Source organism: Myotis yumanensis, unplaced genomic scaffold, assembly GCF_028538775.1.
Source record: "Myotis yumanensis isolate MYYU_CA2020_CCGP unplaced genomic scaffold, mMyoYum1.0.hap1 SCAF_1, whole genome shotgun sequence".
NCBI lineage: Eukaryota > Metazoa > Chordata > Mammalia > Chiroptera > Vespertilionidae > Myotis > Myotis yumanensis.
In genome coordinates, this window is record NW_027223752.1 from 68,390,841 (window position 1) to 68,408,693 (window position 17,853).

The following is a 17,853-nucleotide window of genomic DNA, read 5'->3' on the forward strand; positions in this document are numbered from 1 at the left end:
CTCCTCTTTTCCTCATACTTTGACATGTCAATGCCACTTCCCCTCTCCACCTCCCTGCCAACTTCTCATAAATTACAGGTGAGTCCAAGAGGGACTTACCAGGCATTGATAGCATATCCCCTCCTAATTCTGGGAGAGGACAACAGTAGCCAACTGTGGCCCTGAAAACTCACCTTTGTGACTAACTGAACTATTGGCTGTCACTTTCTAAATGACTTAAAGACCACAGTTTTCCTCAATAAAACAGGATAAGAGTTTCCCACACTTAAGACACGCTTCCCCGTTCCTCCTACTGATCCTTTATCAAGAGTACAACTTTTATGATCACAGATATGGTCGGGACAGAAAACCCTGACGTGCGGGTCACTTGTCTTCCAAGGACTGTGTGTATTTGTTACCTTGTTTAATCCTCACAAATACCCAATGTGAATGTTAGGCAAGTGCCACTCTCTCCACAAGAGAGATAAGAAAAGAGATACAAAGAGATCACTTAATTTTGATGGGGGACCACAGAGCAAGGCAGTAGAGAAGCTTGATCCTAGGACCCCTGACTTCTCAGTTCACCACCCCCATGGATTCCCAGCCCTGCCCGCATCCCACTCACGTAGATGCCCGCCTGGATGGCGGCCTCCGCCCCAGTGCACTCGATGGTGACTTCTGGCTTGCACCCCAGGAGACCTTCCACTTTACTGGCGATTTCCTGCGGGCTCTCCTTGGTGATCTGGAGGACAAAGTCAGCCCCAACTTCCTTGGCTTTAGACAACCGAGAGGCAGACAGATCTAAAGTCGAAAAAAGGTTTTCTTCAAACTGAGAAACTGGATGTCGGATTAGGAAGAAAATTAAAACGGAGGTGCAGCCCTGGCTCAGTTGGTTGAGCGCAGTCCAGTGCACTGGGCTCCATCCCAGTAGGGGGCGTGCAGGAGGCAGCCAATTGACGTTTCTCTCCCTCTTTCTGTAAAATCAGTAAAAACATATTTTTCACACACTCCCATACACACACATATCTACTTACACGCGCACACACACTCTTCAAACACACACTTTCACAGATACCTTCTATACACACTCTGATAGCTTCTCCTCATACCCTTCTGCATTCCCACTACCCTATTCATCCACACAACTCTACAGTCATCCACACATACTGTGATAACCTCTTCTCAACATATGCACACTCTCAGATACCTTACATACACACAAATATTCTCTCTAACAGATGCCTTCTCCACGTACACACACCCTTTGATACCCCATGTGCTTCCAAACACCCACACATGCTGTTGGATACCCTCAGCTCACACATATACACTCATGTCTCTCACTCATAGCACACACCTCACACACAAACATCCTTGTAAATATATTATACTTCCCACTAACTTCACATCACATATATACACACAAACACACCCCCTGTCTCCTGGATTTAGGCAAATGAACCAAGGGCTGAGCCTCGTTTTAGGACTAAGTAGGCAGTATGGGCATCTCAGGTCCATACATAAAGAGCCAGGTCTCCTTCTCCCAGCAGCTTCAAAGAAGAGAGTCCTCCTGAGCTCTGACTTGGTCATCCCCTGAGTGGGCTTCTCAACCTTGGAACCCAGAGAAAAGGGGAGAAAGCCCTTCAGAAACCCAGTACCCGCTGAAGGGAATAGGTCTTATGCTTCTGCCTCAAACTATAGGCCCAACTGTTTCCCCCCTCAAGGATATTTTTAAAAAGAAAACCTTACCAGTCACCACCACTTGAGCTGCGCCCATTGCCTTGGCCACCAGCAAATTGACCAACCCAATTGGCCCTAAATAAAGCAGGAAATGGAAGACATTTGTGAAAGATGAAACATCAGTTCTTCCCCCTTTGCAGGCCAAACAAGAGCCATATCTTTTGTATACCTCTAGCATCTATCCTAGTGCCTGACACATAATGAGATCTTAACAACAGTTTACTGAATCATGAGTAAATAAGTACATGAGGAATTATTTGCTTGTAGGGCTGGATTCTGCTTGGTATTCTCCTTAACAGAGTTATAAACTTTCCACTTACTCTTTGGTACTGTGTGGGGATAATGTCAAAGAACCAGAGGGTTCAAGGAAGCATACATTTTCTCAGAGGTTATCTCAGAAGGTCTGGACACATTTTCCTGTTCTCTCTTTGACCCCTACCGCCCTAGAACCCATCACACCTTCCCAAGGAGAGACATATTGTTTTATGTGCCCTGCGAGGACCAGCCTGGAGTATCCTTAAGTGAGCTGGCTCCCTGAGTTGAGGCAGCTGTTCAGGCAGCCCCAAGATGTTCAGGTGACTAAGAATCAACTTGGAGACCACCTGCTTCCCCACAGTATCTACCTGCTAGATGGCATGATGGTTTTAATACAAAAATCCACAAAATAAGGCTTTTCAGAAAATCTTTGGGGATTTTCTTTTTGGAAAATAATTTTGTGAGTTCCCCTAGAAAGCAAAACACTGGAAAATACCTGAAATGACCAACAAAGGGATTAATTAAATAAACTACTGTGGGATACTACACAGTTAATAAAAAAAAATTATGTCATAACTCTTTTATATCTGACATGAAAAAAATGTTAATAATATATATTTTTTAAAAGAGTAGTTAAAGAATAAAAAAGTATATTCAACATGATCTCAGTGAAAAAAAGAAAAGGAAAGGAAAGGAAAGAAAAGAAAAGAAAAGAAAAGAAAAGCAAGGCTCTACACCAAAATGTTAATAGTGATTCTCTTGGGCTGATGGGTCTATGGGTAAATTTCTGTGTACGCACATACGGTGTGTATGACTTGTCTTTTTTTCCCCTTTAATCCTCTCTGAAGTGAATAAAAATATTTTTTAATAAAGAAAAGAAAAATCATTCACAAAATTGTATGAGGATTAACTCAAAATGGATTGAAGTCTTGAACATAGACCTGAAACTATAAAACTCCTAGAAGAAAATATAGGCAGTAAGCCCCTTTGACATCAGTCTTGGAAAATTTTTTTGGACTTGACACCAAAAGCAAAGGCAATAAAAGCAAAAATAAACAGGTAGGACTATATCAAACTAAAAAGCTTCTGCACAGCAAAAGAAACCATCAATAATGAAAAAGGCAATCTAGCCCTAACCGGTTTGGCTCAGTGGATAGAGCATCTGCCTGTGGACTCAAAGGTCCCAGGTTCGATTCCGGTCAAGGGCATGTACCTTGGTTGTGGGCACATACTCAGTAGGGAGTGTGCAGGAGGCAGCTGATCGATGTTTCTAACTCTCTATCCCTCTCCCTTCCTTTCTGTAAAAAAAATCAATAAAATATATATATTTTTGAAAAAGGCAATCTACCATATAGGAAAAAATATTTGCAAACCATATACTATTTGTTAAGGGGTTAATATCCAAAAGATATAAAGAACTTATACAACTCAACATAAATAATAAATAATTCAATTATTTCCTGGTCAAGGGCACATACCTGGGTTGCAGGTCCAATCCCTGGCCTGGGGAATGTATGGGAGGCAACCAATCAATGTGCCTTTCTCACATCAGTGCCTATCTGTCTCTCTCTGTCCCTTGCTACTTCCCTTTCAATCTCCCTAAAAATCAACAGAAAAAACTTCCTCAAATGAGGATTAACAATAATAACAACAAAAAGTGGGCAGAGGATCCGAATAGACATTTTTTCAAAGAAGACATACAAATGGCCAATAGGTACATAGAAAAAGGTGTTTAACGTCATTAATTATTAGGGAAATGCAAATCAAAAAAACAATGAACTATCACCTCAGATCTGTTACAATGGCTGCTATTATAAAAAATAAGAAATAGCAGGTGTTGGGAAGATGTGCAGAAAAGGGAACCCTCATACACTGTTGGTGGTATTTTAAATTGGTGCAGCCACTATGGAAAACAGTATGGAGATTCCTCAAAAAAACTAAAAATACAACTATTAAGTGATCCAGCAATTCCACTTCTGAGTATTTATCTGAAAAAAAAAAAAAAGAAAAGAAAACACTAACTCAAAAAGATGTGTGTGCCACCATGGTCACTGCAGTATTCTTTACAATAGCCAAGAAATGGAAACAACTTAAGTGTCCATCAATGGATGAATGGATAAAGAAGATATGGTATATATACAATGAAATATTACTCAGCCATAAAAATAAGGAAATCTTGCTATTTGTGACAACATGGATGGCCTTTGAGGGCATTATGCTAAGTAAAATAAGTCAGAGAAAAACAAATATCATATGGAGAAAGATAAATACCATATGATTTCACTTTATGTGGACTCTAATACAAACAAAAAATCCCAAGCTAAAGGATATAGAGAACAGGGTGGTTGCTAGAGGAAGGGAGTGAGAGGGTGAGTGAAATGGGTAAAGGGGGTCAAAAGGTACAAACTTTCCGTTATAAATAAGTCATATGGATATAATGTGTAGCATGGTAACTATCCTATCTAATAAAAGGGTAATATGCAAATTGACCCTAACAGTAGAACAACTGGGAATGACTGGTCACTATGACACACACTGACCACCAGGGGGCAGACGCTCAATGCAGGAGCTGCCCCCTGGTAGTCAGTGCGCTCCCACAGGGGGAGCTCTGCTCAGCCACAAGCCTGGCTGACGGCTGCCAGCACAGCAGTGGTGGTGGGAGCCTCTCCCGCCTCCTCAGCAGTGCTAAGGATGTCCGACTGCAGCTTAGGCCTGCTCCCTGCTGGCAAGTGGACATCCCCCGAGGGCTCCTGGGCTGCCAGGGGGATGTCTGACTGCCAGCTTAGTCCCAATCTCCCGGGGAGCGGGCCTAAGCCAGCAGGTGGACATCCCCCGAGGGGTCCCAGACTGCGAGAGGTCACAGGCCGGGCTGAGGGACCCCCCCAAGTGCACAAATTTTTGTGCACCGTGCCTCTAGTCCTATATAATAAAAGGGTAATATGCAAATTGACGGGAACAACTGGTCGCTATGACGTGCACTGACCACCAGGAGGCAGACGCTCAATACAGGAGCTACCACCTGGTGGTCAGTGAGCTTCCACAGGATGAGTGCTGCTCAGCCAGAAGCCAGCTCATGGCTGGCCAGCACAGGGGACCAGGCCCAAGTTGTTAGTTGGACTTCCCTCAAGGGCTCCCAAGCTGCCAGAGGGATGTCTGATCTCTCAGGGCACGGGCGTAAGCCAGCAGGTGGACATCCCCCAAGGGCTCCTGGACTGCAAGAGGGTGCAGGCCGGGCTGAGGGACACCACCCCTGCCCGGTGCATGAATTTTTGTTCACCGGGTCTCTAGTAGTTAATAATACTGTATTGCATATTTGAAAATTGCTAAGAGAGTAAATCTTAAAAGTTCTCATCCCAAGTAAAGGAAACTTGGTAACCATCTAGTGATAGATGTTAACTAGACTTATTGTGGTGGTCATTTTGCAATACTGTTGACCCTTGAACAACAAAGGTTTGAACCATGCAGGTCCAACTTATATGCTGATGTTTTTTTAAATAAACACCTACAGTACTATAAATGTGTTTTTTCTATCTTATAATTTTCTTAACATTTGTTTTTCTCTAGCTTACTTTATTGTAATACATGTAACATGCAAAATATGCTTTAATAGACTGTTTATGTCAGGGGTCCTCAAACTACGGCCCACGGGCCACATGCAAATACAAATATTGTATTTGTTCCCATTTTGTTTTTTTACTTCAAAATAAGATATGTGCAGTGTGCATAGGAATTTGTTCATAGTTTTTTTTTAAACTATAGTCCGGCCCTCCAACGGTCTAAGAAACAGTGAACTGGCCCCCTGTTTAAAAAGTTTGAGGACCCCTGGTTTATGTTATTGGTGAAGCTTCCAGTCACCCGTAAGCTATTAGTAAAGTTTGGGGGGAATCAAAACTTATATGTGGATGTCCCTAACCCCAGTGTTGTTCATAAGTCACCTGTATATACAAATATGAAGTAATTACATTGTACACCTGAAACTAACGTTACATGTCAATTATACACCCTCCCTCCCAAAGTGTATGAGGAACACCAGATCATACCCAACAGGAGTAGGAGCATGTTGTCTAAGTCACCAGCAGTTAGAAGTCTAGAGTGATTCCATCTGCTAGGGTTTGTTTGGGTGGAGGAGAGAAGGCAGCGTCCCAGTGCAAGCAGAGTGCTGGCTCATGGCGGGGCTGGGTTCTACTCCTTTCACTGGTGGTGAGCAGGGCCCACTCATTCCTGGATGGACCAGAAGGCCACTTCTCTGGTATGATTTAGAAGTTTTCCAAAGTTGTTCTTCCCTTTACTATCAAAAATAATTCCCTAGCCCTAGCCAGTTTGGCTCAGTGAATAGAGTGTCGGCCTGCGGACTGAAGGGTCCCAGGTTCAATTTTGGTCAAGGGCACATACACAGGTTGCAGGCTCGATCCTTGGCCCTGGTTGGGGTGCATGCAGAAGGCAACCAATCAATGTGACTCTCTCATCATTGATGTTTCTGTCTCTCTCCCTCTTCTTTCCTCTCTGAAATCAATAAAAATATTTTTTAAATATTTCCCTAGTTTCCTGTCAAGGGTTGAAATGTAATCCCAGGTTGCATTCTTTAAACAAATAAAAGGGTCCTGTTGCCTAGGAAATAACATCATTTCTGCAGACATTCATTTATTTAGCAATGTGCTAGCCAGTGGGGGAATGGGACATTGTAATCCTTTCCTACCCAGAAAGATCCCAGGACCAATTTCAAATTTCATCCTTTGGAGGGGGAATGAGATGGGCAGAGGTGCCCCCACATTCTCCCTTAATGAACTCATAAGTAGGGTATCGTCTGTTTCTTACCAGCTCCACATACAAAGACCTTGTTCCCCAGGGTGATTCCAGCTCGCCGGCAGGTATGGATCCCCACAGACAGTGGCTCAATCAGGGCCCCTTCCTCAAAGGTGACATTGTCAGGAAGCCTGGGGAGTCAGCCGTTCAACACACTCAGTTAGCCCCTCTGGGTTGACAATCATTTATTGAGCATTTATTTATGTGGCGGGCAATATGCTAAGCAATTTATGTAAATTCACTCATGTAAATCCTCAGATTACACGTAGTAGGTAGTATTATTCCTATTTTACAGACAAGGAAACTGAGGCTTGGAGGATTAAATAACTTGCTCTAAAGGTTCAAAACTAGTGAGAGGCTCAAAGGATTTGAAATTGAAACCAGATACAGCATACCCATAAGCCTCATCCCAGCATCTCATTTTTTTTTCTCAAGCAATCCCGACTATCAGCAGCTTTGAAAAATAGTGATTTAGAAGCTGGCGTCACTCTGTTCATTGTCTCCCCATTACACGTTCCGGAAGAACCACATCGGATGGCAGCAGCTGCCTGGTTAAGGTGGGGAAAGCGCCTGTCTGTACACAGCTGGTTAAATGCTGTGTCACCTTCCTTCACCACCAGGTTCTTGGTTTTCACTTCCAAGTCCACGGGTATCTTGATCCTTTTAACCATCCTACTGATGATGACAGCAAACATTTGCCTAAGGCTTTACAGATTAGCCAGCTTTCTCTTCCATTATCTCATTTAATCCTCACCATGACCTTGTCAGGTGAGAAGGACAGGCTTTATTTTTACCTTCATTTTACAGAAGAGAAAACTGAAACTCAATGACATTAAGAGACTTGCCCAAGGTTAAAATGCTAGTGGGTGGAAAAGCAAGGTTTGAACCCAGGGCTTCTGATTCCACATTCTCTGCCAGTCCCATTATTAGCTGACTCTTGGTACAAATAGCTCTGTAGTTAATATTTAATTTCTGCTAGTTCTTAACTGTCCAGTATTTATTTATTCAGTGCCTCCAAAAACTCCACATAAAAACCCTCAAGTTAAAAAAAAACAACAACAACATCAAAAACAAACTCCTCAAGTTCCAGCCTTGGCTGGTGTGGTTCAGTTGGTTGGGCATCGTCCCATGCACCCAGAGGTCACTGGTTCGTTTCTTTGTCAGGGTACATGTTCGGGTTTCCGGCTTGATCTCCAGTAGGGTGTGTGCAGAAGGCAGCTGATTGATGTTGCACTATCACATCAATGTTTCTCTCCCTCTCCTTTCCTGTCTCTCCAAAAATCAGTAAAATATCTTTAAAAAAAGAAAGAAAGAAAACCCTCAAGTTCCAAAAAGAAATAACAGTGGCAGCCAAACCATGTGCTCATCCTCATTACCTTCTGTCATGGTTCACGATCCCCAAAGAATAAATAGCAAGGCCTGCAGATGGCTGGCTGCCACCCAACACCCTTTTCTTCCCTCCCCTCTGCTTCTCTCACATCATTTCCCCACTCCTCTCCACCCTCCTGCTCTGAGTGCTGTCATCACCCCTTCTACTCACCCCATCAACTCTATGAAAAAAAGTTGGAAATGGAATCATGAAAATTCCCACTCTCATGGACTGCCAACCACACCCTCTCAGACACATCTGCCCCTTCCCAGTTGGGCCTTCCCTAAAGCTTGTATTGGATCTAAGCTGAGGGTGGCCTTTGGTCAGGAGCTGCGTGCTTCTCTCCCCTTCACTCTGACTTCCCTTTGGAATGAGAACACCAAGGATAAAGGGACTGGGGATGGTGCTAAGAGAGGATTGCAATCTGGGAGATCTCACACATGCAGCCATAGCCAGCAGAATGGAGGCAGAAGCGCCAGGGGGAGTCCTGGGGCTCAGCCCCTTTGCCACTGACCTTGAGAGAGTTACTGGGTCATCCTTCCCCAAATTTGTTCACTGGGGGTTGAGGGAGGAGGGGGATGAGAAGGAAAGATGAGTGTCTTCCCAGCCCTAATCTTTCATGACTATAAACACCAGAGAATGACAAGGCAATTTGGTGGTTTTCACAATAGGGTTCAGGGAACAGGCAAAAGGGTTAAAGAATAATTAAGCCAAGGAGGAAGCAGGAAGATAAACTGAATAAGGTGGGTAGGAAAATAAAAAGACTGGTAGAGAAACCAGAGAGAAGGGCTTGCGCCCATGGGCTGGGGACAAAGCCAGAAAGAACCCTGCGAGGAGAGGAGAGGCAGGGGTTGCATGTCCCCTAGAGGGCCTCCCCCTTCCTCCCATCACCATGGCCAGCCGGAACAACCTCCCACGGCATTCCCTACAAAGCATCCCTCACCCCTCCCCAGCCCATGGCTGTCTTTCCGGGCTAACCCTGTTCTAACCCCTGGACTCAAGGCCATGGCTATGACATGATGGCACCATTTATTGAGCACCTCCTTTGTGCCAGGACTCATGTTGAGCACTTGATATGCTTTTCTCATTAAATCCTGTCAATTCTATGCATTTCATCAGATTGGTTCTATTATCATCTCCATTTTACAGGCAAGGATACTGAGTTTACCAAGTTTAAGTAACTTGTTCAAGGTCACGCTGTTGGTAAATGGCAGAGATTAGTGGTTAGTTTCGAGCTTTACCTCTTTGTTCTGCCTTCAACAAAAACTTTTTTTGCTCCCTGAGTTGGAAAGGGCCCAGGAAAGGTGGTTCTGGAACCACTTGCTAAAAGGTGGACTCTGCCCACAAACCTGTTTTCTTCTAGAGCAGGTTTGGATGTTGACTTAATTAAACTCATCATGAGGTCTCCGGCCTGTGACTCCTCTCAAGGTTTCCAGTGGGTACTTGAAAACTCAGATCTGTCAGACTGCCCTTGTGATTGGCATCAAGCCTCCATCGGACAAGCCCCATCCTGGCTGACAGCGCCACTGCTGGGGCCGGGCTGGGGTGGGAGGAATCAGAAGGAAAGTGGCACAGCAGCACCCCAGAGCTCCAAGGGCTGGGGCCATGTAGGAGGTACAGCACTCTGCTTCTGCCAGCCAGACACAACTTCTCACCCTGAAACCATTTTGAATGTTGGGGTCGTGCAGTGAACACAGGGCAGGAGTTCAAGAATCACAGCTTGACTCCTGGTTCTGCTCTGTGCCAAGTCTGTTAGCTTCCTCCTGCCTCTGCTAACTCTTGCAATAAACTGCACAACTGGGCCCTAGCTGGTTTGGTTCAGTGGATAGAGCATCGGCCTGTGGACCAAAGGGTCCCAGGTTTTATTCCAGTCAAGGGCACGTTCCTTGGTTGCAGGCTCCTCCCTGGCCCAGGCCCTGGCTGGGGCTCGAGCAAGAGGCAACCAATTGATGTGTTTCTCTCACATTGATGTTTCTCTCTGTCATTCCCTCTCTCTTCCACTCTCCCTAAAAGATCAATGGGAAAATATCCTCAGGTGAGGATTAACAAAAAAGTAAAAATAAATAAATAAATAAATAAATAAATAGACTGCACACCTGGTGCCCACCTCCTCCTCCTCATCCTTGCGGGGGGTAAGATAAGGCATGCAAAGCACTTACTAGCACACGGCCAGGCACATAGTAATAATAACTGTGACTTTCCATGCATTGTCTTATTTAATCATCTGAAGCAGAGGAAGGTTAAGTCATTTCCACAAAGTTACTCGCTGGGAGGGAGTGAATCCAGGGCCCAAAAGTCATGTACTGGCTCCTTGCCAGGCCTCCTCAGTAAGCCCCCACAAGGCCACTGCTGTTAAAAGTTCTCCTGTAGCTGCAGTGGAAACCAATAATGGAAGATGAACCACAAGTTATCACCAGGATGGCTGGAAAGGAGTGAGTGACTTTAGCGACCCTTTTCTATTGCTGCTCTGGGTGAGGGAAAGTTAGACTGAAAGACTAAAACCAAGCACTGTGAGTCAGTCTTAGTGCTAGTCAGGCTGCCCTCCCTCCGCCCACCCAGGAGAGCAGGCCCACTATGGAGATGCCTCATGTCTGGAATTAAGTGCTAAAAAGAACCAAGTCACCACAGGAAAGTAGAAGAAAGAACACCAAACAAATGGAGGGAGAGAGGTCCCAGGTGGCAAGGCTGGGCTGGGCACTAACTTGTAGCAGAAGTTGGCATCGTGCTTATAGAACCGGCAGAGGTTCCCATCATCGGGGGGCGTGGCACAGAAGAAGATGGTTGGTGACAGGTTGTATCGGCCAATCTTGCAAAATTCATCGATTTCTCGGGGAGCACCAGGCTCGATGGCAACGCGATCACCTGGAGAGGAAAACAGGAGCAGGCACAGAGGTGCTGTGAGGCGGCACAGGCTCATGGGCAGATACCAGCGAGGAATACCCAGGGTGTCCTAAGCAAGCCCAGGCCGTTAGCGCTTCCAGAGGAAACACAGGACACAGCACAGACACACTCTGGGTGAGAATGACCATCCCACTTCTCCACAGATGGGTCTGGCTTGCCCTTTTACTAACTCATGGACCAGACCAACCTTCCCTCCAGCTCCAAAGCCACTTCCCAACTTGGAAAGGGAAACACAGAACCAGTCCCATCTCTAAGGCAAGCCAGTTCCACTTCCCGTCTCAAACTGCTGCAAAAGAGGTAGCTAGTGTGTGGAGTTTGCAGACACTTTTTTTCTTGACCTGTTTTGAAAACATGGGGCAAGGCCTTAACAAAAGCCATACAGTCTGGTTGTGTTTAGACAATAACTAGGAATCAACTGATTCCTGGTTAGCAGAAGCATTAAGGCAAACGACCTGCAGAGGCCTCCGACTCAGGTACAGCGGAGAGTGACACTCAGGCTTGTGAACCACCCGCTCTATGGTACTTCTACTCTATGTCTTACTGGGTCTGCTTGAAAACCAAGCATTAGAATTGCTATTCTCTCTTATCAGGAAAAATTTCAAGCACATCGCAAAGTTGAAAAACCTGTGCAGTGAACACCCAGATATCTTCCACCTAGATTCTTCAATTAACATTGAGCAACGTTCACTTGATCACATACCCATCCATCCATCCATCCCATCATTTCAAAATAGGTTGCAGACATTAGTACACTGCACCCTTAAATACTTCAGCCTGCATAGCTGAAGGTAGAGTTCAATACTTGTTTATAGTTGTTTTCCAAGATAAAATTTTGATGTTGATGAAATGCACAAATGTTAAATGGATCACCAGATAAATTTGGATGGATGCATTCACCTGTGTAATGTGAACCCCTGTCAAGACACAGAACATTGCCACTGTCTTGGAAATGTCATTTCTTTGTGTTCCTTCCCAGTCAATCACCACCTCCCCCCAGGAGGGGTGTACTAGTGGTATTAAGGCCCTCCTGAGCCTGAACAACGTGCTGTTAGCAGCCAGAGAAGAGCCCTGGGAGGTCTGCCTTTTACTAAGTGGTGATACATTAGGCCATTTCTTGTGTTTTTGGGTTAAAAATACCCAGAGAATAGTGTACAGTCCAGGTATGTAGTTAGTGCTCATTAAAATAGTGTTGGTGGCCGGGCTGGTGTGGCTCAGTGGTTGAGCATCGACCTATGAACCAGGAGATTGAGGTTTGATTCCCAGTCAGGGCACATGCCCAGGTTTCAGGCTCGATCCCCAGTGGGGGGCATGCAGGAGGCAGACGATCAATAATTCTCTCTCATCATTGATGTTTCTGTCTCTCTCCCTTTCCGTTCCCCTCTCTGAAATAAAAAAATAATATATATTTTTAAAACATAGATGGCCTGCCCTGACTGGTTTGGCTCAGTGGATAGAGCATTGGCCTGAGGACTGAAGGGTCCCAGGTTCGATTCCGGTCAAGGGCATGTACCTTGGTTACGGGCACATCCCCAGTAGCGGGCGTGCAGGAGGCAGCTGACCAATGTTTCTCTCTCATCGATGTTTCTAACTCTCTATCCCTCTCTCTCCCTCTCTGTAAAAAATCAATAAAATATATTTTTAAAAAAGATAGATGGCCTGATTGTATATAAATTAGGAATTCTTCCATGCCTTAGATTTATTGATTCTTTAATATTTATGTTTAAACTTTATAAACAAGTATATCAAGAATTACTCAAGGAGTGGTTTTATTCTTTCTAGATTAGTTGATGAGAGCTTTAAGCCAAAGTTAGCAAATGAAACAATTACATAAAAACTTTGTATTCTAAAAGACGGTACCCACAAAAATCCCTGTGACCACTAAGATGTGATCTTCTACCTGTATGTCTCTTCCTTCTATGCCCTCTACTTTCTCCGCTGCCCAGTGAACTTTCTCCAAATTATGCTTTTAGCGTTGACAACGAATTCTCCAACTTAGTATTCAAGATCTTCCATAATTAGGTGGAGTTTATATTATTCAGTTTTGTCTTCTAATTATTATTACATAATAACAACAATAATACAACTTGCAGTTGTATGGTGCTTTTTAAAGAGAGACTTTTGTACAGATTATGCAAATTATCATCCCTACTAACTGGCCAAGACAGAACCTCTGCTCTGAGCAGCACAGAGTTTATTAACAACAGATATAAAACTCTTGCCTCCGTAATTTTATTATGCTGTTCCTCTTAACTGGAATATTAGCTCCTGATCTCTTCAGAAATTCAAATACAAAACCCTGCTCAAGTCTCCACATGCTGGGCAGCCCAGTGACTCTGCACACTTTTCCTAGTGTCAGAAAGACCAAGGCAGGCATCCTAGCTCTAAGGCTAACTAGTGTATGGCCTCAGGCAATCTCCATGCTTCACTTTCTTCATCTGGAAAAATAATGCCTATCTTGTAGAGTTGCTTCAAGAATAAAGTAAGTAATTTTATGGGCAAGTATTTAACATGGAGAATAACAATATTAAATCAATAAATGTTATCTGTCTTTTCAGAATTATTATTGTGGGTTTTGTTTTGTTTTTGTTAATCCTCACCCAAGGATATGTTTCCATTGATTTTTAGGGAGTGGAAGAGAGAGGGAAAGATAGAGAAACACATCAGTTGGTTGCTTCCTGCACCCGCCCCAAACAGAGCCTGCAACTAAGGTACGTGCCCTTGACAGGACTCAAATCTGGGACACTTTGGTCTGCAGGCCGATGCCCTATCCACTGAGCCAAACAGGCTAGGGCTCATAACATTACTGTTAAATGTCTGGCTCAAAGACAGACCTACCTCCTCCATGAACCTTCTGGACACACTTGTGTCCATGACAAATCCCTTTCTTTGAACTTCTAGAGCCCATTCTTTACTGGTTCCACCACTTCACCCTGTGGGCTTGTTCTCTAATTGTTGGTATATATATCCTGATGTCTGGTCTCCCCAAGTAGATCAAAGCATCCAAGGTCTGATCATCTTCTTTTTCTATAGCCCTTAAAGCACCTGGTACAGGCTGGATCTATTGTCGACACTGACTAAGCACCTGTTATAACTTAAATTTAGAGACACTCCCCCCCCCACCCCCCCAACACACACACACTTCTTGTTACGACATATATTTAGAGACCTCGTCTCACAGGTGAGAACCAATCAGTGACTGTTTAGAAGCTATGAATCTTCCACATTGGAAGAACCCTGCAAAAACTCAGGGGGTTTCTCAACTTTACCGATGATGGAGGGCCTGACTTAACATTCCTGAATGAGACACACGTCTAGCTTCTTCAGAGCTGGTCTATCTCTCCCTATGTAACTGGGCTCAGAGAGCATTCTAACTAACATAGGACGGCACCTCCTACCAACCTCCCCCTTCCTCCAAATAATCTGACATTATCTCCAGACTATACAGTGGCCTCATCAGGAAAGGAAGGTTAAACCAACAGCCAGCTATGCTAAGGCAGCTTGGATTTAATTCACTGTGTTGGGGAATATATCATAGTATGCCTCAGCCAAGTATTCCTCCCTCTGAGAGCATGAATCAAGCAAATCTAGAAACATATTGGTGGTTTTCTAGTCATCCAATAAAATCAAAGATTGCTTTGCAGGCCCTGGTTGTTAGTATGTGGAGGCATATTGTGGTTCCTGGGCCTGGAACGCTTTCCCCACCCCGGGACCTGGCTTATTTCTTACTTGCCTGCTTGGCTTAATTGTCCCTTCCTCAGACAAGCCAGGGGTCTGAGTAAAATACACCAATTGCACCCTGTTTTCTTCTCTGCTGTCCTCAACACGATTGTAATTAAGTAACTATCTGTGTGTCCCAGCTCTGTCTCCCACTGTGGAAGGTTAAGGTCCATGTGTTTCGGGACCCAGGCTGTCTTGCTGACTGTTGCATCCCAGTGTTTAACAGGGAGCCCGGCCCCGAGAAAGCATGCATAGATATTGATATTGAATGAATAAATTAGTCCATTAGCTGAAGGGCTTTGCTCACCTTGTTGTAGGTGCTTTACCAATGACCCCACTTTTACAACTGTTCCTGCTGCTTCATGACCCAGAACCATTGGCTTTTTCACAATAAAATCTCCAATTCGACCATGCTGCCAGTAGTGGACATCTGAGCCGCAGATTCCAACGGAATGCATCTTCAGCAGCACCTCTGATAAGAAAAAGGAGACGGGAGAAAACAAGTGAGGGCGGGAACAACCCTTCTATTACCCTGAGGCGATTCTCTAGATCAGTGGTTCTCAACTTTCCTAATGCAGCGACACTTTAATACAGTTCCTCATGTTGTGGTGACCCCCAATTTCATTTTACAAATTGAACATAATTAAAGCATAGTGATTAATCTCAAAAACAATATGTAATTATATATGTGTTTTCTGATGGTCTTAGGTGACCCCTGTGAAAGGGTTGTTGACCCCCAAAGGGGTCGCTACCCACAGGTTGAGAACCGCTGCTCTAGATGAAGGAGAGGGCTTGGCTTCAAAGGCCAGGTACACAATTTAGGCCACAGAGGAAGGCAAGCTAAACAGCAACCCTGATTGAGTCTTGCAAGGCAAGAAAGCTTCCACAGAGTAAAATGACTGCATATGAGGGTTAACTCTACGTGCCAAGTTGGAGAGGCTACGGTGCCCAGTTGTTTGGTCAATCGCTAGATGTAGCTGTAAAGGTATTTTTCAGATGTGATTAATACTTAAGATATGGAAACAACCTAAGTGCCCATCAATGGGTAAATGGATAAAGAAAATGTAGTATATATACATAACAGAATATTATTCAGCCATAAAGAAGGACATATTGCCATTTGCGACAGCATGGATGGACCTTCAGGGCATTATGCTAAGTGATGTAAGTCAGACAGAAAAAGGCAAATACCAAGTGATCTCACTAATATGATATTGTAGAATCTAAAAAACCCAGGAACAACAACAACAACAACAAAGAATAGGCTCACAGATACATAGAACAGATTGGTGGTTGCCAGAGGCAGAGGGTAGGGGATAGATGAAATGGGTGAAGAAAGTCAAAAGGCACAAACTTTCAGTTGTGAAATAAGTCATGAAGACCTAATGTACAGCATAGTAACTATAATTAGTAATCCGGTGTTATCTGAAAGATGCCAAGAGAGTAAATCGTAGAAGTTTTCATCACAAGAAAAAACTGTACTACATGAGGTGATGAATGTTAACTAGACATTGTGATGATCACTTCACAATAGATACAAATACTGAATCATTATGTTAAACAACCAAAACTAACATAATGTTGTATATCAATTATACCTCAATTTTTAAAAAACAAATACTCAAATCATTAGACTTTTTGTAAAGCAGATTACTCTCCATAATGTGGATATGCCTCATTCAATCAGTTGAAGTCCTTAAAAAAACAAGATTGAGGTTTTCTGAAGCTCAAGACTGTGACATTTTACCTAAATTTCCAGATTGCTGGTCAGCCCTACAAACTTCAGATTTGTCAGCCCTGATAATCATGTGAGCCAATTCTTTATTTTTTTAATGTATTTTATTGATTTTTTACAGAGAGGAAGGGAGAGATAAGAGTTAGAAACATCGATGAGAGAGAAACATCGATCAGTTGCCTCCTGCACACCTCCTACTGGGGATGTGCCTGCAACTAAGGTACATGCCCTTGACCGGAATCGAACCTGGGACCTTTCAGTCCGCAGGCCAACGCTCTATCCGCTGAGCCAAACCAGCTAGGGCGTGAGCCAGTTCTTTAAAATAGATCTTCCCCCTGCCCTCTGTATACATGTATAATAAATCTATATAACAAATCTCTCTCAGTTCAGTTTCTCTGGAGAACTCTAATACACTGCATAAATAAGATATTATTAGGAGGAAGAAATTTATTAATCATGTAAGAGAAAAAATTGTTTTCTAGGAGATAACTGTTACTAGACAATTAATAGACTATGCCTGATTCTTATCTTACGAAAGGGAGACTGGTAGAATCTAGGCTTGGCAACACTTCAGGAGCTATCAAGCTATGTTTTCATGCCTGTGGTTTTGTTAACAACGGCCATGTTAATTTAAGCCACTCAAATATTTCAACTGGCATTTCAACCTTCATAGGTTTGACTATAGTGAGATTCGGTGGTATTGTTGTTGTCCGTTTTCCAAGTTGAAAATAATAATGCTACTGAGCCCCTTTGCTAAAATAAGTCCTAAAGGATTACTGGCCTAGTCTGACTGAGATGACCATGTTACAAATATCTCCCTGAGAAAAACAAAGAGACCTACAGCTGTGCTGTGCACTCAGGTGTCTCACACTGTCCTTGCCACCAACCTGAGGTGATCCACCAGGTGTGGCTCTGTAGAACTTTCTCCACTTTTGGTTTGGGTGAACATAGTAAGAAATGGCAGGCTGAGTTCTGAAATCTAAGGTAGGGAAAGTCATTTGAGTTAGGAAAATTATTTCAGAATTTCCTCTCTTGAAGTTACCAATTTGTAATAAGAGGTTAAATTCGACTTGCTAGCCCGGCTGGTGTGGCTGGTAGTGGAGCATCAGTCCATGAACCAGGAGATCACGGTTTGATTCCCAATCAGGGCACATGCCCAGATTGTGGGCTCAATCCTCAGCAGAGGGTGTGCAGGAGGCAGCCAATCAATGATTCTCATCATTAATGTTTCTCTCTTTCCCTCTCCCTTCCCCTCTCTCTCGAATCAATAAAAATATATATATATATATATTTTTTAAAACTGACTTGCTAGAACTCTAGCTGAAATGTACCATTGTTTCCCCTTCCAATTCAG

The 17,853-nt window shown here is 43.7% G+C and overlaps 1 protein-coding gene across 1 annotated transcript in view; it reads right to left on the reverse strand.

The window, feature by feature from the left end:
• SORD (sorbitol dehydrogenase) overlaps nt 1-17,853 on the reverse strand; it is a 33,572-nt gene that overhangs the window by 4,389 nt on the left and 11,330 nt on the right. Inside the window, exons 3-7 of the mRNA XM_070423516.1 lie at nt 15,072-15,236; nt 10,849-11,008; nt 6,790-6,908; nt 1,729-1,794; nt 605-780 (exon numbers count right to left, since the gene is read on the reverse strand). Coding sequence (XP_070279617.1) covers nt 605-780; nt 1,729-1,794; nt 6,790-6,908; nt 10,849-11,008; nt 15,072-15,236 — 686 coding nt within the window. The remainder of the gene's footprint in view (nt 1-604; nt 781-1,728; nt 1,795-6,789; nt 6,909-10,848; nt 11,009-15,071; nt 15,237-17,853) is intronic.